This window comes from Onychostruthus taczanowskii, unplaced genomic scaffold (assembly GCF_017590055.1).
Source record: "Onychostruthus taczanowskii isolate IOZ18803 unplaced genomic scaffold, ASM1759005v1 scaffold89, whole genome shotgun sequence".
Lineage (NCBI taxonomy): Eukaryota > Metazoa > Chordata > Aves > Passeriformes > Passeridae > Onychostruthus > Onychostruthus taczanowskii.
The window spans coordinates 2,457,614-2,479,081 of record NW_024506882.1 but is presented as its reverse complement, the minus strand read 5'-3'; the positions used below and the strand labels follow the sequence as shown (position 1 = coordinate 2,479,081).

The 21,468-nt window shown below is 42.8% G+C and overlaps 1 protein-coding gene across 3 annotated transcripts in view; it reads left to right on the top strand.

Moving 5' to 3' along the window:
• The window catches only part of MED13 (mediator complex subunit 13), a 55,724-nt gene extending 34,371 nt beyond the window's left edge, over positions 1-21,353 (top strand). For all 3 annotated transcript variants that reach the window (XM_041425244.1, XM_041425243.1, XM_041425245.1), the window contains 21 exons: positions 1,060-1,276; positions 2,108-2,192; positions 2,524-2,645; positions 3,790-3,880; positions 4,059-4,273; positions 4,689-4,885; positions 6,054-6,970; positions 8,350-8,517; positions 9,578-9,801; positions 10,333-10,522; positions 10,994-11,459; positions 12,096-12,315; positions 12,865-13,056; positions 13,187-13,410; positions 13,854-13,996; positions 14,119-14,277; positions 14,367-14,552; positions 14,744-14,892; positions 15,113-15,286; positions 16,338-16,438; positions 17,093-21,353. In XM_041425244.1, the coding sequence (XP_041281178.1) occupies positions 1,060-1,276; positions 2,108-2,192; positions 2,524-2,645; positions 3,790-3,880; positions 4,059-4,273; positions 4,689-4,885; positions 6,054-6,970; positions 8,350-8,517; positions 9,578-9,801; positions 10,333-10,522; positions 10,994-11,459; positions 12,096-12,315; positions 12,865-13,056; positions 13,187-13,410; positions 13,854-13,996; positions 14,119-14,277; positions 14,367-14,552; positions 14,744-14,892; positions 15,113-15,286; positions 16,338-16,438; positions 17,093-17,225 (4,573 nt within the window). In that variant the 3' untranslated portion in view covers positions 17,226-21,353. The remainder of the gene's footprint in view (positions 1-1,059; positions 1,277-2,107; positions 2,193-2,523; positions 2,646-3,789; positions 3,881-4,058; positions 4,274-4,688; positions 4,886-6,053; positions 6,971-8,349; positions 8,518-9,577; positions 9,802-10,332; positions 10,523-10,993; positions 11,460-12,095; positions 12,316-12,864; positions 13,057-13,186; positions 13,411-13,853; positions 13,997-14,118; positions 14,278-14,366; positions 14,553-14,743; positions 14,893-15,112; positions 15,287-16,337; positions 16,439-17,092) is intronic.
• The last annotated feature ends 115 nt before the right edge of the window (positions 21,354-21,468 follow it).

The following is a 21,468-nucleotide window of genomic DNA, read 5'->3' as shown; positions in this document are numbered from 1 at the left end:
GAAAAAACAGTCTTTTCCCCTGGGATATGTGGCTGTTAACTTCTCTTCCTCTCTGCTGGTCAAAAATACAGCAGAGGTGTTTAATTCCTCATCCCTACAAAGTAGTTTCCATCTCTTTTTCTGCCCTTTTTTTTTTTCCCCTGATGGCAGTTTTTGCAGGATTTAGAAAACTGGTTTATTGAGCATGGAAGAGCAGCATGGATGGATTTGCCATTGTTGGCTGCGAGATGTTTTTTGGGACAGTTTGTTTCTAGGAAGTGTCTTTGACAAAGTCAAACTTTCTATAGTTGAGAGGAATGTGCAGGAGCTTCTCATCTTGTCTGAGGGAGCACCTTCCTCACCTGGTGCCTTCTGTATGCTGGGGTACAGAATATAAAGCTGCTTCAGGGGCACATCTACAGCTCATAATCAGAATAGTTTTTTCCTTGCCAGTGCAATGCCACATTTGTGAAACCAATGCTCCTGAGAGAAAACCTTAATTTCTGTGTACTTACCAGCTCCAGTTTTGGCTCAGAATGTTAACAAAAGAAAAATGCTGATAAAGGCAAATGTGGTTAGAATTTTCTCATTAGTAAATTAGTTACTGGTGTGCTGCAAGCTTCATTTGTATTGATCTGAGTGATATAAATGGCTCCTGAGCACAGTGGCATTTGTGTGCTTTACTTGTGATTATTGCTTGGGCTTTTTTGGGGAATGCAGTGAGTAACTCTTTAGCCTGGTGAGTTTCTTTTAGTGGATGTGGAGAGTTGAATCCATTTGTGCCTTATAACAAATGACAGCCATGACCTGGGATAAATTACTAATCTTTATGTGAATTGACAGTGCTTGAGGAGAGAGGGGCAGGATGAATCACACGGCTGGATGTGATGTGGGGAAGGAGGTGATATTAAATGAGTAATGATTTCATCTTCATCCCCAAAAGTTTTCTGAAGCTGGGCTGTGAAGGAAGGATGTGGAAAGATGAGGTTGTTCTTGTTAAGGCTGTGTGACAGCAGAAAAAATTCCATGTAATAAATGCTAAATAAATGATTTTCTGATTTTTATTTTTCTTCTGTTCAGATTAATGGTGCAATGTAGGAAACCTTTGAAGGTTTCAGATGAACTGGTGCAACAATATCAGAGTAAAAACCAATATTTAACAGCTGTAGCAACGGAAGCTGACCAGGAACCTGAAATTGATCCTTATGCCTTTGTGGATGGAGATGTGGAATTCCTATTTCCTGACAGTAAAAAGGACAGGCAGAACATTGAGAGGGAAGTGGGGAAGAAACACAAGGTGAGTAAAGGAGTGAGGTTACAAATCAGTGATGAGATTAAAACAAATTGCCTTAGGCATGGGATAGAATTGAAATCCTTCTTCATGTCTTTAGGAAAAAATTAAAAAAACAAATTCTCTTCTAGCAGAAATGATCAATGAAATTAAGCAGCATGTCTCTAATGGCACCTGAATTTTTTTTTGGCACACTGATGATGCCATTGCATCAGGGCTTACGAGGAAAAAGCTGCTGGATCAGTCTGGCTCAGTGGCCTCCCTGTGGAAATAGGTGCTGGCAGGTGCCTGGGGAGAGAGGAGGAACAAGGCCAGTGCTTTGTTCATGAGTGGAAAGGTCTGGGGGTAGGTGAGGTGAGCCCTGACTCGTTCCCTGGCCAGTGAATTGCAATTTTAATTCTTTTTTTTGTGCTTTAGTGCAGCTACATGAGACTTGTACTTAAAGCAAAAGGGCACCTACAGAAAAGGAGAAAATATAACTGCACTGGGAGCTTGTCTATGAAATAAATTTGCTTATTAGAATTAGTTATATGTGGATGCATTCCATTCAGGAACTGGCACAGTTAATGTGTAGCATCTGATAGCAAGGGTTTTTCCTTAAGGTGTTGTAGCAAGAATCCACAGCTTGCTTTGTAAATTTATCCCCAAGACAAGCCCTGTGCTGGCAGCCCAAGCTCTGCTCCCCCTGAGGCAGCAGCAGCCCCCAGCCTGTCCCTGCTGAGCTCACAGGGTAATGAGAACCTGATCCTTCTCCATGGACAGAATCCTCACAGGGACATCAAATACCTCCCAGCCCACCCATTAATTTAAGCAAACTTTTCTCTCCTTTTTTACTAGGCTGAGGATGGGACATCCAGCGTTGCAGTTCTAGCCCATGAAGGAGAGGATGCAATGTCTCTGTTTAGTCCTTCTGTCAAGCAAGGTAAAGAGGCTTTTTTTCCCTTTCTGTCTTAATTGTGGTATATTAATGGTGTCTTGAATAGTCAATAGATTCTGATAGGCTGCTAAGTTTTGTGTTTTATGGTTTGTATTTCCCTGCAGTCTGCTTGGAACATTTCTTTGTTGCACCTTGCAAACAAATGTTGGCCATAAAATCTGAAATGGAAGGGCCTTCACTTCTGTGTAAGATGGACGAGATGAACCAAGGCCATCTGACCCCCTTGGTTTCCTTCCCCCCAGCTGTGGGAAGAGCTCTTTAGTGAAGTTTTTCATGCAGATGCAGTGGCAGTGTTGTGATGTTGGTCTCTCCACAGATGCCCAGCGCTTGGCTGCCCATGCCCGCACTGCCTCGACCAGCCTGTTCCACGAGACAGACCTGGTGGTGTCCTACACTGACCTGGACAACCTCTTCAATTCTGATGAAGATGAACTCACAGTAAGTGATGTGCAAAAAGTCCTGGCAGGTGCCAGCCAAAAAACCAGCAAGGAACAACTCTTGTCTTTCTGTGGTTTGGGGTTTGATTTTTTTTCCTGGCGTTTGTAGGAGAGGTTGCAAAACGTTCACACAAACAAGAGCTGTGGCCCCTCGGTGGCAAACAGACTGTTCTGTTTTACTCATGCAGGCAGATTTTTGATGCAAACAACGTTTTGATCTTACTTCCTTACAATCCCCACAGTGTGTGCTGCCTGAACATACCTTTAGTTTGAGTTGTAGAGATTCAGCAGGTCCTAGTGTGTTCTTTTCCTGTGGTCTGAGCTCTGGTTAACTGCTTCATCAAGGTAATATTGAAACAAAACAGCAACTTCTGAAAGAGAAAAGGCATTTAAACACTGGACATTCTGCCAAATAAGCTGCTTCTCTGCAGCAGCTGTTATCTTGGAACAGTTTCCCTTGCAGTCTGATGGCTCTGAATCCATTATCTTCCTAGTTTCTGTTTCAATACTGTTTGTAATCAGTTGTCTTTTCTGAACTGTGCATTGCTCCACGTTTAATCCTAAATCCCTTTACCCAGACAAAATGCCCATCAACTTTAATGGGAGCAGGAGCTGAGTAAAGGCTGAAGGATCTTAGCAGCCATCAAAGGTCATCAGTGTGTAAAGGAAGTGTGTTTGCTCTTAAACATGAACACTTACATTCTGTAGCCTGTTCTGAACTGTTTAAAGATGGTAAAATATCTCTTATTCTTTTACTTTTGACAGCTTTTCTCTCCTGTGTTTCTTGTTGCAGGATTTGTGTTTGTCTTTTCTGTTCCTGTAGTAACTCCAGTGATGTTAATGTGGCTCTGGGAGTGTTGTGGTTTGTTCTGGTGGACTATGAGCAGCCCTAATTTAGCTTCTTTTACTGTCAGGATGAGGGTTATTTTGTAACTGTTTTTTTCCCTTCAATAACATTGTGACCTGTTGGGAGAGGTTCTCTGGGTTCCAAGAATTAAGAAGAAGTGTAAGCCCAACCTTAGGCTTCTGAGCTATTTTAATTTTTCTAAATATTATACAATGTCTCAGCTTTGTATGTGCAGGTGAGATTTCCTGTTAGCATGAAACATGAACATGTGTTTATGTCTGAAATACTTCTTTCTTAGCCTGGATCTAAACGAACAGTGAACGGCACTGATGACAAATCCAACTGCAAAGAGGCAAAAACAGGAAACCTAGACCCACTGTCATGCATAAGTAAGATTTATTTGTGTTTTCTTTTTGCCTAAAGAGAATGCTAGCTCTAAACATTTGACTCTAATATGTTGTGGCAATTTGGAAATGTACCCTTCATTTGCCTAAGCAAAATTTTGAGACTCGAGAAACACTTCAGAAAGTTTTCATGCTCTAAAGTCTGCTTCTGATCTGAAATTAGGCACTGCAGATCTCCATAAAATGTATCCAACTCCCCCTTCACTGGAACAACATATTATGGGATTTTCTCCAATGAACATGAACAATAAGGAGTATGGCAGCATGGACACTACACTTGGAGGAACAGTGCTGGAAGGGAATAGCTCTACTGTGGGAGCTCAGTTCAGAATTGAAGTAGATGAGGGTTTCTGCAGCCCCAAACCTGCTGAAATCAAGGTAGGTGCTGCTGACTGCCCTGATCAATGCTTGTGCTGATTATTGATCAGTTCATTACTTAAATGTGAATAGGAATGGGGGGAGATTAAGTACAATTTGTAACTTGTCCTGCATTATTTTGGGGGAGGTAATACACTTTGTAGTATGTAGTGTTTTACCACTTAAACTTGAGAGAGTAATGCCTGAGTAGGCATTAGTGAGCTGCAGAAATGCCTTTCAGTCACTGCAGTTCACTGAGGTTTGTTTTGGTGTATTGTGAATATTGTGTGTACACATCTCAGCTTTCCCTTGCAACAGTGTCAGGATTTTGGGTTAAGGAACTGCTGCTTGAACTCGGTCCTGTTTTTTTGAGAAGCATTTAATTGCTGCAGTGATCTAATTTACACACTAATGCTTTCCCATGTCTGACTTCCAGGATTATTCTTATGTTTATAAACCTGAGAACTGTCAAGCTTTAGTGGGATGTTCCATGTTTGCACCACTGAAGACTCTTCCCAGCCAGTGTCTTCCTCCCATCAAACTGCCCGAGGAATGCATTTACCGCCAGAGCTGGACTGTGGGCAAGCTGGATCTGCTTCCTCCAGGCCCTGCCATGCCTTTCATCAAAGATGGGTGAGACCCTGGGGGGTTCAGCTTTGTGATGTGCTCACTTTGCCACCCCTAAATATTTATTTTGTCAATCAGTAATGGGAATATTTGTATATACTCCGTGTTTATACAACCGACAAGAGCCTTTAAAAACGTCCTTCTGGCTAAACCTACTGCAGGAGACTCTTCTCAAGGAGCTTCTTAACTGTACATACATTTTATTTGTTGTCTCCTTTAAAGGTTTCTTGGGGAAGCTTAATGGTGCAAGTCCAGGTTTAATAAGTAATGAAGATGGTAACAATCAAGATAAATGTAAACTTGGGACTTTGTTTTTGCGGTGGTGTAGTCAGTGCTGGAAGGGCTTAGTAGGTGGTGCTGCTGTTTCTTAAATTATTTTCTTAAGTAGCAGTAAACTCAGCTGTGCTGGGAGTAGGAAAACATTTCCTGTGCTGTGTGACTGGGCCTGGTCACAGCAGAACTGCAGGGGACATTTCTGTACCTGCATTTGGTAGGGATGGTCTTGCTGCCAGCTCTTCTCAAGGAAAAGATTTCTTTTTGTCTTCTGCATTAGTAGCTGGTAAAAATGGATGAGGCAGCAAGGAGGTGTTATGTATTTTTTGATAAGATTATATGAATACTAAATCTTGGATCAAATACTGATGTTGCTTCTGTTACTCATTAGCAATATGTTTCCAGGTCTCATTAGCCTTACAAGTTTTTGGAGATACTCAGGTGCTTAGGGAAGAAAACGTTAAACCTTTCCTGGTGGTACTTTCCTCGTGGATTCGGCCGAATCTGCTGTCAATAGACCTGATCTGTTTTCTCAGTGTGTGTCAACACAACATGTAAATAAAACATGAATGAAAAAGGTGTCCTTTAGACTCCATACAACCACAGAATTTATAATTTATTCTGACCACACTTGTTTCCTGGGAGCTTTGTGCAGAGGAAAAGACGAAAGGAGGCAGGGAGAGATTCTTTAATGGTGCTGTCAGTGGGAGTCCTGCAAAGTCATTTAGAACAAACGCTCTTGAAGTTCCTTAGGGAATGAAAATCTTGCTGTGGATTATGAAAGACTAGCTTAAAAAAAGCAAATATTAATTAGGAAGGTCCTTCTTTAGAAATCTGAGTCTTAAACTTCAAACCCAGTATGTTGTGTACTTAAAGCCTTTCCTTCTCTTGTGGCTGTCAGTGATGGGAGCACCATGGACCAGGAGTACGGCCCTGCCTACACCCCCCAGACCCACACTCCGTTTGGGATGCCCCCGAGCAGTGCCCCTCCCAGCAACAGCGGGGCTGGAATCCTCCCTTCTCCTTCCACCCCTCGCTTCCCAACCCCCAGAACACCAAGGACTCCCCGAACGCCCCGCGGAGCCGGCGGGCCCGCGAGCGCCCAGGGCTCGGTGAAATACGAGAACTCGGATTTGTACTCCCCAGCTTCCACCCCCTCCACGTGTCGGCCGCTGAACTCGGTGGAGCCTGCCACGGTGCCTTCCATCCCCGAGGCACACAGCCTGTATGTGAATCTCATCCTCTCCGAGTCCGTCATGAATCTCTTCAAAGACTGCAACTTCGACAGCTGCTGCATTTGTGTTTGCAATATGAACATCAAAGGTGCTGATGTTGGAGTTTACATTCCTGATCCAACACAAGAGGCCCAGTATAGGTGTACCTGTGGTTTCAGTGCTGTTATGAATAGAAAATTTGGCAACAGTTCCGGGCTGTTTCTTGAAGATGAGTTGGATATTCTGGGGCGAAACACGGAGTGCGGTAAAGAAGCAGAAAAACGCTTTGAGGCTCTCAGAGCTACTTCCATTGAACACGGCAGTGGAGGGCTGAAAGAACCCGAGAAGCTGCCCGATGACTTGATACTGTTGCTGCAGGATCAATGCACCAACCTGTTCTCACCCTTTGGAGCAGCAGACCAAGACTCCGTGGCCAAAGTTGGTGCTGTCAGCAACCTGGTACGTGTAGAAGAAAGGGATTGTTGCAATGACTGCTACTTAGCCTTGGAACATGGACGGCAGTTCATGGACAATATGTCAGGAGGGAAAGTTGATGAAGCACTTGTGAAAACTACTTGCTTGCACCACTGGTCCAAAAGAAATGGTAAATATTGAAAACAGTTTATTTTCTACTTGTCCACCTGTTTGGGTTTTTGTTTTTGAAGGGTCTTTTTTTGTGGTTTTCCTTTGTGGATTTTGAATGCTGTTTTTTGCCACCTGTGTGCTCGTACAGACTTCTGGTTGATGGTGTTCAGAGTACCCAGCCCTTCCATGTCCTGTGCTGATCGCCAAGCAGAGTAAGGCCTTGGCTGCTCTCAGTTGTAAATTCTCAATATATATCTGAAGTGTAGCATGAGACCACACTGTCAGTGTCCACAACACTTCACCAGGTTTATCCTTTAAAGAGCTTTTGGTGAGTGGCTCTACAGAAGCTCTGGAATGACTGATGCCTGTAGGAAGGGTTTGAGTGGTGAGCGTATTGTCAAGGCCACTATGGCAGAATTAAACAACAGCTCTGATTCAGTTGCCTTCCCCCCTTCTTTCAGGAGGAGAGGGGGGCAGTAGGTTAATGGCACATGTGGCAAAAAAAAGCATTATTGTAGCCTTCACTGTGTGTTGGGTCTGCCAGAAATCCTTGGATTTTTCCTTCAAGGGCCTGACTAATGATGCAGTGTCTCCTGGAATACCCTCCATTGTGTGTATTTGCTTACTGTTCTCTGATAGAATTTTCAAGTGGCAACTCTTAACAGGGCTAGGGTGAAAGATAAAGTTATGAATTACAGGTAGCTGCAGTTCATAGCTGTAAGTGAAGATGAGGAGGAATCCTGGGAGAACACAGCCAGGTTCCTGTGCCTTGCTGGGGGATTAACTTGAAAATAAATTGATGTTTTCAGGCACACAGGAGAAGACTCCATGTTACTGTGACTGATGTTTGGAATAAAAAGATGTAAAGATACTTTAGAAGAGAGGACTTGGAAATAGCAGCCATGCCAAATTTTGTGTCAGCTTTTCATTCTAAAGCCTTGTACCTGAAATGGTCCAGTGGTGGCTCTGGATGAAATGGGCTGAGTCTGCTTGAGGCTTCCCTTGAGTTCTCTGAAATGAGCACTGGGTGGCAGCCTGCAAATCCGCCTTTTTTTGGGAAGGATAATCCAGGAGTTTCAGGCTTCTACAACTTGTTTGGGATTTTTTTGGGTTGTTTTTGTCTTGTTTTTATTTTAGGGTGTTTTCCCTTAGTTTAATTCATAAGATGGGAGCCTTTCAATGGCAAAAATTCTAGAGGAAAAAAAAACAAAATGAAGAAAAAAAATCCATCTGTGTATTTCATCAGGGGAAGAGGGAGAACTGTAAATCCGCTTGTGCTGGACTTTACGTATCCCAGCCTCTGGGTGGCCTGCAGGTGTTTTTTAGAAGAGAGTGTTGACAGTGGAGGTGCTTTGGGCTGGTGGCTGTTGTGCCCTGACCCCGTTTGTGTCCCCGCAGTGGTGGATGTGAGCATGCAGTGCTCCCAGGACATCCTGCGCATGCTGCTCTCGCTGCAGCCCGTGCTGCAGGACGCCATCCAGAAGAAGCGAACGGTGCGGTCCTGGGGCGTGCAGGGACCCCTCACGTGGCAGCAGTTCCACAAAATGGCTGGGAGAGGCTCCTACGGTAAGGGCTCCGTGGAATCCTGCTCCAAAAATCCTGCTCCCTGCAATCTCCTTCCTCTGCTCCATCCACACAAACAACTCAGCCTGTTGGATTCTGAACAGCACTTGACCTTTCTTTAAACTAACGAGAGCTTATTAGACAGAGGAGAATTCTTTTCTTCAGAAAAGAGAAAATATTTATATTCCTTAAAACAGGCAATGAATTAAAGATGTGCATTTAAAATTTACAGCTTCAGTTGCACTGTTTACATACACCTGACACTTCACCCAGTGAGGGACTGAAGTTGCAAAGATGGGTTTAGTGTTAAAAACAGAGTAAATGCTCAGGTTTTGTACTGAAAATTTTTCCATTCACCCCGTTTTAATTATTCTAAACGTAGGGAGTTCAAAATACTGATTTTGAAATGCTTGAGACAGTGTGCTTTATTGCTCAGTACTGTCAGAACCGTGCTCAATATCTAGGGTTACTCAGTGTCTTGTCCCTGATAAATGTTTGGAGTGGCCAACACGTGATGCATTTACAGATAGAAGGTGAATTTTGTGTACTCACGATTTAATGACTTCATTAGCATATGAGATTGATTTACCACTGTGTTACAAGAGTGACCTTTCACCAGCAGATCTTTTGTAGCTATATTTAGAACATGGCAATTATACATTTACATGTTCTTAAGTTTGTTTCCTTCTCTGGCCCTTTACCCATCTGCTTAGAATATTTACATTTTTTCCCTCGTCTTTGGTCCCTGATTCCTTTGGCTCTGTGGGAAAAGGCTTCCTGGACAGTGCAGAACTGTTCCTGATTGCCTGTGTACTGACAGAAATATAAAACACTGTGGAACTTCTTCCTGAGGCCCTGAGATAGTTCAAATAAAAACAATCAGCTGATGGGTTTTTTGCAGAGGGTTGGATCCTGCACTTTGGATCTGTAAAATGAGAACTATTCCATTGATAGCCAGCGCTCCTTCCTGTGAGAAGCTGGGAACACCAGAGGCTGTTCTATTCATGTTTCCTTGAAGTCAATTTTAAGCTTTCTACTTAAAAACATGCCTTGCTTTTTCCAGGAACTGATGAGTCCCCAGAACCACTGCCAATCCCAACATTTTTGTTGGGATACGATTACGATTTCCTGGTGCTGTCTCCATTTGCATTGCCCTACTGGGAGAGGCTGATGCTGGAGCCGTACGGATCTCAGCGAGACGTTGCTTACGTTGTGGTGTGCCCGGAGAACGAGGCTCTGCTCAACGGAGCCAAAAGCTTCTTTAGGGATCTGACCGCAATATACGAGGTACAGCATTTGTGGCAGTTTGCAGTGAAATGGATTTGGGAAATGCTGTTTCTAATACGTGCTCATAAGGACTTATCAGGCTTGTCGGAGCTGATAGCGACGCCTGCTCAGAATGCTATCTGGGAAAGCTGCTCGGAGGGATTTTAGGAATGGGCACTTGGAAGATAAGGGCTGTTCGTGCTGCTCCCCGTTCCTTGTTGTATTCGCCCTTCCCAGCCGGTAAACGCCACCCGGTGGCAAAGCTCAGCATTGCCACCTTCATCGTGTTACCTCCATTAATTAATTAATTACATGCTTGGATTGAATGAAGATTAGAGTAGATTATTATCAAGCTGGTTTTCTTGCATTTAGGAAAACGCTGACAGTAACCCATAAAATAACTATTCAACATTTCTTACTGGTGGAATTCTATAGTTAAAATGTTACTTTGGAATATAGTAAATAAACTGAGAGTTCTCTGCCTTTCTACGATATATCCTTTGTGTAATATTTAACAGCTTTTAAGGCTTTTTTTTTAAACCTTCTTTGCAGTCCTGCAGGCTTGGTCAGCACAGACCTATCTGTAAGTTACTGCCTGATGGGATCATGAGGGTTGGCCCTACAGCCTCCAAGAAGCTCTCAGAGAAGTTGGTCACAGAGTGGTTCTCACAGACAGCCAATGCCAACAACGATGCGTTCTCCAAACTCAAACTCTACGCTCAAGTTTGCAGATATGAGCTGGGTATGACCTTTTTCTAATGTTCCTTATTTCATACAATTGCCACTTACTCCTTTGCAATAGCGAAGAAAGAATCATGGCTTATTATCTTATTGATTGGGACAGTTTTCTGGTTTTAAACTGTATTTGAATATGTGCTAAAATGGCCTCTTACCATCCGGCAGTGCCTTTAGGGAATGGCAGAGTGGCTGCCTGACAGGGACTTTGGTGTCTTCTTGGATTCTGTAGCAGTGATTTCCAGTAATTCAACACATCTGGAAAAAAGTTATATTAAAACCAGATTTATTGATATTTGTGAAAAGCTCTTATGAAAATATTAGAATTTGAAAATTTAATACAGGTATTTTAATTTGAGAGGTAGAATGTATGCTTGAGGTTTGCTCTGTTTTATTACAACTGTAGACTTCCACAGGTGACATAGGCATCAAAACAGCTGCATTATAAAATTTATGCTTTTTTCCCCCCCGGTTTTAGGTCCTTATCTTGCTTCTCAGCCTTTGGACAATTCTCTACTTTCCCAAACCAACCTGGTCCCTCCCTGCAGCCAGGCAGCCTCTGCTCTGCCCCCAGTGACAGCCCCTGCTGCCAATCCCAACACTCCGTCATCGGCTCCCGCCGCTCCCACCAGCAGCACCATCACCGTGACCTCCAGCAGTGCCATGTCCTCTGCAGCCACTACAGCCAACTCCACCCTGACCACCACTGCCCCCTCCTCCTCCTCTGCCAGCCTGGGCAGTGGCATTCCAACGAGCAAGCCTTCCTCATTCCCACCTTTCAGCAATATGAACAATACCACTCCTGCCTCCCTGCCCGCCCAGGCTGCACCAGTCCCAAATGGGCAAACTGGGGGGCAGCAGCAACAGCCAACACTGCAAACAGCAGGGATGTCTGGAGACACGGCTGCAGCACCTGCACAGCCCCATCCAGAGGTTTCTGAAAGGTAGGGAACTGCAATCACACCTTCAGCTGAAAAATCAGCTCAACTGATGTGAACTTGTGAATGCACTTTTACCCCTTCATTAAAAATCCTGTATTTATTTTCACCAAGCTGCTTTTAAGGGAGATTGAGAGTTCAGTTGTGGTGGAGCTGAACCTTTTGGTTCCAGTTGTAGCTGCAGTTCTAATTACATCTCAGTGTCTGCTCTGGTACAAAAATAAACTTCCTTTTTTTCTTCTCTCTCTAAAGACAGGAAATTCACCAAACTACTCACTTCAATATTTTAAAGGGCTGGGGAAGGAGGGGGAGATAGATAATTGGCACCATCTTAGAGTTCTATTTTCTGTAATCAAAGTTAGAGTGGTGAAGACAGCTCTTACTGTAGATATTCTTGTTCCCCAGTTAAGCAATAGTTGAGCTGTTGAGCTGCTGCAATAAAGAAGGCTAAAGGAAGGAAAAGGGATTCAGAGTTACTGATAAGCTCCTATACAAAAATGACATTAAAAGACTGTTTCTTACACCACAGTTGACTCAAAGATCTTTCAGATTAATAATTGACAACTTGATCTAGTTATGAAGTAAAACCTAATCTTTACAAAACTCAGATGTTTGTAACTGGTTTCAAAATTTCATTTCCAGCACTATGGATCGTGATAAAGTCGGAGTCCCCACAGATGGAGATTCACATGCTATCACCTATCCACCTGCAATTGTAGTTTACATAATTGATCCTTTCACATATGAAAAAAAGGATGAGAACAGTAGCTCATCCAGTTTGTGGACACTTGGACTTCTGCGCTGCTTTCTGGAGATGGTTCAGGTTCTTCCTCCCCACATCAAGAACATCATTTCTGTGCAGGTGAGCCAACAGAAACAAACAGGGTTTCCTGGCTTTGGCTGTGTTTTGGGGACAGTAGCACCCCCAAGGTGAAAGTTTAATTTCCTTCACAAACATTTCTTACAGTTCTCCAGCTGTTAATTAGGTTATAGCTTTTAGAGCAGTTTGGGTGCTATTAACCAACGCTGAATCCTGTTGTACTTTCCAAACTCATCAGTTTTATCTCAGAGGAAATGTAGTGCCCACTCCAGTGATGAGTGAAGCACTGGTCCTGTGCTGGAATCTGCAGCCTGACCCTGCTGGGCTGCAGGCAGAGCTCCTTCCAGCTGCAGAACCAGTTAACATAGGGCAGCTTTTTCGAGGAATCATTAAGATTCTCTTCTAAAAAAATTATTTTTTCCTCTGAAGAAAATTTCAATGGGAATAATTTCTTGAAGTCCCACAGGACTTTGGAAGAAATTTGACTGCAAAGTAAAATTCAAAAAGCAACATACCAAATACTGAGTCAGAAGTCATTTAATCTATTGGTAAAACAATGATTTATTTTTTTCCTCCTCTCCTGTGTTCCAGATTGTCCCATGTCAGTACCTGCTGCAGCCTGTGAAACATGAGGACCGGCAGATTTACACTCAGCATTTAAAATCTTTGGCATTTTCAGCTTTCACTCAGTGTCGGAGACCTCTCCCAACTTCCACCAACGTGAAAACCTTAACTGGCTTTGGCCCAGGGTTAGCCATGGAAACTGCTCTTAGGAGCCCTGATGTGAGTATTGTTAATGAGGTGGTGGGATTATCCAGATCAGAGGAAGGTCTCTGCTTATCAACCAACCATCTTTTATGTTGGGAACAATTTCTTCCCCAAACTTTCATTGTCTGTTCTGTCATCTTTCTAGAGACCTGAGTGTATTCGACTCTACACCCCTCCTTTTATACTGGCTCCAGTGAAGGACAAGCAAACAGAGCTGGGAGAAACCTTTGGAGAAGCTGGCCAGAAGTATAATGTGCTTTTTGTGGGCTACTGTTTGTCTCATGATCAGAGGTGGCTGCTTGCATCCTGTACAGACCTCTATGGAGAGCAGTTAGAAACTTGCATAATTAATATTGATGTACCAAACAGGTAAGAACCAAACTTGAATTCGTTCTTAGCAAGTGTGTTTTCTTTCATTCCCTTGAAGGATTACATTGGGTTTGGTGCTGTAAGAATAACTGACTTTTGTAGACTTGCTGCGTTGCAAAAGTGGCTACAGCAGATGAATATTTTCCCTATTATGTGCATATCATTTTGAGTTAAATTTCTAGAAGAGCATAGTTTAGTTTCATGTGATTCTTGAGTGTTACTGTGTGTGTGTTCATACTTCCCCATCTCAATTACTGGCTGTTAATGTCAGTTTTAGAATGTGATTAAAAATCCCAAACCCCCTGAAGCTGCAGCTGATGGACTGCAATACCAACACTCTCGGCTCCTGTGAATGTTCAGGTTAATACAAAAAAGTTCTGAATGTGGCATAAACTTGTTGCAGGTGACTTTTAACTTTGTTTTCCCTTCTTTCTTTCTTCTAGAGCTCGCAGGAAAAAGGGTTCTGCCCGCAGACTTGGTCTCCAGAAACTCTGGGAATGGTGCCTGGGACTTGTGCAGATGAGCTCTTTGCCATGGAGAGTTGTCATAGGCCGCTTGGGAAGAATAGGACATGGGGAATTAAAAGGTAACAGCAGCAATTTTTTTAGAGTCTAAAGCTTGATTTAAAGCTTTAATTTTTCAGTAGTATCAAATGTGTCCATCCCTATTTCTGGAAGAGAACCTCACTGCTGAGATTTCCTCCCTCAGACTGGAGCTGTTTGCTGAGCCGCCGGAACCTGCAGTCCCTGAGCAAGAGGCTGAAGGACATGTGCAGGATGTGTGGGATCTCTGCTGCAGACTCCCCCAGCATTCTCAGTGCTTGCTTGGTGGCCATGGAACCCCAGGGATCCTTCATTATTATGCCAGGTATTTGGGAAACTCTCTTTTTTTTTGGCACGAGAACTAACCGTTCGGGCTTTGTTAAACTGAGGAAGTGTTTGATTTCTCTCCCAAAGATTCCGTGTCCACGGGCTCCGTGTTCGGGCGCAGCACCACTCTGAACATGCAAACGTCTCAGCTGAACACGCCCCAGGACACGTCCTGCACTCACATCCTGGTGTTCCCCACCTCTGCCTCCGTGCAGGTGGCATCGTCCACTTACACCACTGAGAACCTGGATCTGGCCTTTAACACAAACAATGGTTTGTACCTGGATTTGTTCTCGCCTCTTAAAAACCCCTCATCACTCTGTGCCCTGTCATAGGAATAAACTGTTCATTCTAAGGAGCCATTTCCATTTCTATGGAAAATCACTTTATTTCTGAATGTATTGTCATATCCTGCACGTAGTGAAATTGTAGGAATTCACTGGTCTTGTTTTTTTGTTTTCAAGATGGAGCAGATGGAATGGGAATCTTTGACTTGTTAGACACTGGAGATGATCTTGATCCTGATATTATAAATATTCTTCCTGCATCTCCTGGTGGATCCCCTGTGCATTCTCCAGGGTCCCACTACCCCCATGGAGGTGATATGGGCAAGGTAACTACTGGAGTAAATACAGTTTTGTGTGTGTGTTTTGTCTGTTTTTTTCTCTCTCTGTTAATTTCCTTTAGTGGAATGAAAGGTTTTAGATCACCTGGATATTGGATTGTCATGCCATGCTTGGATATTTCCAAATGCTTTGTGTTTCAGAAGCTACAGATAATTTCTATTAAATTTGGGCTCTCCTAATCTGAACCCATTGCCTGTTGTTTTCCAGGGTCAAGGCACAGATCGATTGCTTTCCACAGAATCTCACGATGAAGTAACAAATATACTGCAGCAGCCACTGGCCCTCGGTTATTTTGTGTCAACTGCCAAAGCAGGTCCATTGCCTGACTGGTTTTGGTCAGCGTGTCCTCAAGCACAAAATCAGTGTCCCTTGTTTCTTAAGGTACTGTCCTGGCAGAGACTTGTGCAGCCTGAGGGATCTGGGGGTGAAAACTGCTCTGGTGAAACCAAAGTCAGTGCATGTCTCTGAGGATAGAGCTCTGCTTTTGCTTCAGGAGAGGCCAGGTGTATTCAGTTTTTGAGATTTGGCTGTTTGGAAGGTTCTGCCTTGCTCATGGTTTCTTCCTGGTAGTCTGGACTCTTTTTTTCCTGGCTTTATGCTCCAGGATTTTGTAAGAGCAGGTTGAGTTCCTGGACAGAGCTGTGGCTAAGGCTGGACTCCTGTGGGGACTGGTGGTAGAGAGGGAGGTACAAAAGTACAGTATAATAACTCAGTTGCCCTGGGTAAAATAAGGAATAAATGAATCTTTCTGGATTGCACAAAGCATAAAACCTGTTTTTTCCTTGTTGGCTTTGCATTGTATCATCTGTCTGGGTGTTGTCTGAGCCCCTTATCTCCTTATGGCACAATCAAGACACACTTGGCACATTTAAGGCCTTACACTGGTATACAGAAAAACTTTCTGTATGAACAAATCAGCATCTCTAATACTGTGCTTTGTTTTCTAATGATCCAGATATATCTTCTGCAGACTTGTTTGTGTCTGGATTAGCAGTTCTTCTTGGCCTGAGCTCAGCTGTGGCTTTGGTCTAGGATATTATTTTGAAGAGAGGATTTATTATTTACGCTAAGCAGCTCTAGATATGAAATATAAATAGACCAGGCCTATAGAAAGCAACTGAACTTCCAAGTCTGTGTGTTATTGGACATCTTGGGCCACTTGAGCTGATTTTTTAATAATCACTCAGTGTAGAAAAGGGATTAGAAAACCCCCATATATATCTTTCACTACCAGCACTGTGCTTTTAGCAGAGATCTCTGTGACAGAGTATAAATATGCTGAGAATTCCTGAAATTGATGGCCTAAGGATAAGATTTGTTTTGGCTTGTGTGTCAGACAGAGAGGGTGCCTGCAAGCTACAACAATATGGGGGAAGGAAATATGGTGTAGTTGATCAGGCAGTAACTTCTGGCTTCCTTCTTCCTTCCTCAGGCCTCTTTGCACCTCCACGTGCCTTCAGTGCAATCAGACGAGCTACTCCACAGTAAACACTCCCATCCACTTGATTCTAATCAAACTTCTGATGTGCTCAGGTATTTATCATTGATCACTTGCAAAAATATTGTGCATTTAATTTTTAATGCTGCTGCAGTGAAGCTGCATGTTTGTTTTTCCTGCTGTTAGTGTTTTTCCTTTGTGCAGCTGATATCCTTAGTGCAGATAAATTGCTGTGCTTTAAGTGATGGTCAGAACAGTGGAATAAAAACCAAGCATCTCTAAGCCCTTCTTTAACTAACCAGTCTTTGAAAATGTTTGAAAAACAACAAATTCCTCAAACTAGAAAAGAGTTTGAGCCTAGCAGAAAAGACATAGTTAAGTCAGAATATTGCACAGCAATCTTGTGGAAAATGTGAAGTGCTGAAGGACAGGAGCCCAGACCTATGTAAACATGGGATGCTAATTGAGAAAACATCAGATTATTTCTTCCTTTTCTGTTTTTTTTTTTTTTTTTTTTTAATGTGAACCTCTTGGTATGAATTAAGAATAGGCAATTACAACGTCAGTTTTCCACCAAAAGCAAGTTTAGCTCTGAAGTGCTGTAATAATTTGGAAGACGTGTTATTTCTGAATGTTGGCAAACCTCTTTTATGTTTTTGATGCCAAAGAAGCTGGATTATAGTAAATTAGGGCTGTAAAATCCTGGTGAGAAAATGTGCTGGCCTGACAGAAGGCTCTTTGTTTTTCAGGTTTGTTCTGGAACAGTACAATGCACTCTCCTGGCTAACCTGTGATCCTGCAACCCAGGACAGACGGTCATGTCTCCCAATTCATTTTGTGGTGCTGAATCAGTTGTATAACTTTATCATGAATATGCTGTGATCTTCATCTGAATTTTGCAAGACAAAAATGAGGAAAAGGGATATTTCACTGCAGGACTAAGTTGTAATTCTTCTCAGTGCAAGCTGTTTGTGATGGGGTATGAATCTTGTTACTTCCAGCAAATATTGTTCTGACTTGTGAGAGGGGCACCCATCGCCCTGCTGTCTTTGAGTCACTGACTATGGGGGACGCTTCAGAATGATGATCAGAAAGTGTATTATAACGTTTTTAGTAGCAAAATTAACCATTTTTCCCCAGCCACAGTATTTGTGAAGAGTAATGAGCCATAGTACCCGGTCATGGTTAATGAATTTTAAAAGCATGGAGATGAGAAGAAACATGAGGAACAATTACGTTTCAACCTATGGCTTCAGAACATCAAGATGTTCTTGTATTGGATTATAGTACTTAGTATTCAAAAATGCCTGCATCTCTTATTTATTGTAAGTTTTTAAATGTATAAATTGTCTTATATTTCTTAACCTCTTTTATAAAAATTTTCCTAGAAGGTTTATACTGCCTTCTTGCTTTAAAGCAATTGGTCTAAAATATATGTAATCGTCTTAATTAAAAGTTGCAGTAGGTTGCTTTTAGAGTATTATTTTTTTGTAAGGGGTGGGTGGGGACAGTAAATTTGTATTGTCTTGATGTACAGTTTAATGGGGATAGAGGGGTTAATGTCCATACCATTGTGTGTGGGGGATTTACAGCTAAGCTGTAGTTGCAGAGTACATGTACAGTAATGAAGTTCACTGTGTTTATATAAATTGAAAAGGTACCGGGTCTTACAGCATTTTATATCACACCTTTACAGAGTAACAATGGCAATATATAAGTGATATTGTAGGTGGTTTAACTTGTAGTGAGAATAACATGAATAAACTCTTCAATTGAAGTTTGTATTATGGTTCAGGGCTGTGGCTAGATTCTCAGATCCACTTCCAGGACACAAGTTTTAATATCACAAGAACATCTCTTGTGCATTGTTGCTCCCTGGATATTCTTGGCACTGTGCTCACTGCATTGTTTGCTTCCACTTTTGTGATAAAATTCAAATCTGAGGTGGAACACACAGAAAACTCTGACCTTATCCAAAGTCTCCTGCCAGGCTGAAATTTAGCCCAGCTCTAGCCATTTTACAAATGCAAAAATAGTCAATCTTGACTTTAAGATTGGTGTGTGTTTAACTAAAATGTGGTGTATATAGATTCTCAGTGAATTCTGGTATTCAGATTTTATTCCACTAGTAAAAAAACAGCACGAAACCCTGAACATTTTCCTTTTCCATGTATTTGTGGCACTGTGGTGAAGGTTCCAAGCATCAGTGTATGGCCTTCCCCACATCCCATTTTCAGGCTCTGGCTGGGGCATGTGCCAAGGAGGCTTTGCCCTCCCCAAGGAAGGGACTGACAAACCACAAGGCTTTCCTAAACGTCTCCCTCTATACACAGTCACCATTTTTTCTCAGTAGTTTCCTTCCTTTTTTCCTAGCACATGCCAAATGTCTGTGGCTGCTCTAAAATAGCCCCTACGGGTGCTGAAGAGCAGCTGCAGATGCTTTTTCTGGGTTCCTTATCTGACTGCCAGATGAAAAACTGAACTCCTGCAGCGCTCCCGGGAGCCTGTCACGATAACCCAAGTCCTGGGTCTTAATATTGTCTGTCTCGCTGGTTTAAACCTGTAAAGGAGCAACTTTTAAGATCCATTTGTGCACCTGCTGTTAACCCCTCTACAAGGAAGAATTTGCTTGCATTTACCAAACTTACTGTGTTCATGAAAATCTCATTTCGTAAATGCAAAAGACCTGCCTGAGGTGATTTTTTTTTCGTATGAACAGTCTCACTGAATCGTGTACATACAATATTAGCAACTTTTTTGGTTTTGTATAAAGAAGTTGTACAATTGGTGATGAGAATTTTCAGTCATTTCTTCAGAACAACATGAGTGCAATCAGAAGTTAGCATATTTTGATAAACAGAGTTAAAAACTGGGTCTGTCCATGACTTTATCTCGGTAACGCACCGCAGATTAAACGGCACATTATTGTCTTACAGAAGGTTTTTCTCATTTGGTTGGCATTTTTGACGTGGAAAAGTGCTCCTAAAACTGGAATTTTCAAAGTGTATGTCCTTTTTTTCCTTTGAGCTTTGTCGCTAAGTGGTCATTTCTAACCCTGGCTCAGTTAACCAAGTTCCAAGGGCTGGGTTTTGGTGTGGCTTTGTTTTGTGTTCAATCTGACTTGTATTCCTAAAGGTAAGTGAATCAGCTGCCTGAACGTTGGTGTAACTGTATTCTGTTACCTGGACCAGCCTTCCCTGTGAAACTCCTACTGTGAAAGCTGCCAGTCTCCCACTCCTCCCCCCCATCAAATGCAATTAAAGTAAATTATAATATTATAACCACTATAAAAGACTAGAAGGGCCATTTCTGGAGTGATAGTCACAGCCGGCAATGTACATATCCAACCTGCCAGCACCACGGAGCCAGCTACTATATTGGGCATATTTTTTTTTGTTAGCTACTTTCATTTAACTATTTTAAGTGCACATAATAGCTGGCTTATAAATAAAATCTTCAGAATCCAATAAGTCGAGGTTGTTTAGCAAGTACAAGCTTAAGTAGTTGAAAATTTCAGCTGCAGATTTTCAAAACGGCCTTGCAAGAAAATGTTGTTCCTGTCAGTGCTTTAAGTAGCTGTGGAGGCTTATCTCTTCCAAGGAAAGAAGAAGCTGAGATCCTTCCATTCCAATTAAAAATACATGTTTTAACCCAGATCTTACTGCATTTAAGCCTTTTAGTCACATTTGACTCACTACAATTTGAATTAGGTGTCTGAAAACCATGTTGCTAAGACCAGCAAGGCCACCAGCTGTACTTGTAACAACCCTCACATTTTAAAAGGAGCTGTAACATTTAGATCTTTCTAACATTCTCTGAAACAATTCAAGATAAATGGATTTATATTTAAATCCTCAGCTATGTTCTTACTTAGCTGTCATTTATGGCGCAGATTATTGTATTTCTATATTTACCTCTGATGGTAATTTTAACTTTGTGTGTTGCTATGAAGACTTGCCGATGTCTTTAATCAAGCACTATTTGTTAATACTGTAATATCAAAATATTATGTTGCATTATTTTAAAGCTTTCAAGAATAAGAGTAAAACATTTTAAAAAAATGCTATTGCACCATATAATTTGCTGCACAACAGTACAGCACCACATATCAGTCTGTTGGGATAGTAATGCTGCATCAACTTTGTTTTCATCTGGGTTTCATTGGACAATTCATTAATGGGGTGACATTGTACAACGTTACTGTCTTGCAACCTCCAGCTGGGAAGGTGATTTTGTTTGTTTTATTTTTTTTTTCCTTTTATTTTTTAACTAAAGGGCCCAGGACTATGCTTCTTACTTAAAGGGGTTTTTTTTTTTTTACTATTATTTGTGGGTGTACTTTTTATTTTCAGTGGAGTAAAGCTTAATTTACAGTAAAACTGGATTTGGGACCTACCACAATCCTCAGGGTCACTTTTTCAGGATGCTACTCATCGAGCTTTAGGTTTTTTTCCCCGAGTCAACTGGACGTGAGGACCTTGCCGAGCGCTGCCTTGGGCCGCCACAGCCCGCGGCCTTGTGACTGGACATGGCGCCCCTCCGGCACGGCTGGACACACCGGGGAGCCGCTCCCGGCCCCTCCGGCACGGCTGGACACACCGGGGAGCCGCTCCCGGCCCTGAGGGCACGGCTGGACACAGCGGGGAGCTGCTCCCACAGCCCGCTGCCATGGCTGGACGCACGGGGAATCCCAACACCGCAGCTGGACGCAGCGAGGAGCTGCTCCAACGCCTCGCTGGACAGGTCCCGGAGCCGCTCTAACGCCGCTCTGGCGTGGCTGGACAGGTCAGGGAGCCGCTCCCTCAGCCCTCAGGCACGGCTGGATGTGCCGGGGAGCCTCGCACAGCCGCCGCCACGTGCCCTCGAGCCGCCGCCGCATTCATCGTGACAAAACACAGAAACAAAAAGCGATTTAAGGAACAAACACTATTTCTGCCGAATGCCATAAACACTGAGTTGTACAAATTGTGATCGAGGAAATGAAGAAAAAAAAAAAAAGGTTTATACTTTTTAAAAAAAAAAAAAATTCAAATGGAATAAATTATTCATGAAGCCTTGATTGTGGTGTGGGTTTATTGAGGGGGCGGGGAGGGCGGTGCCCCTCAGCCTTTCCCGCCCCTCAGCC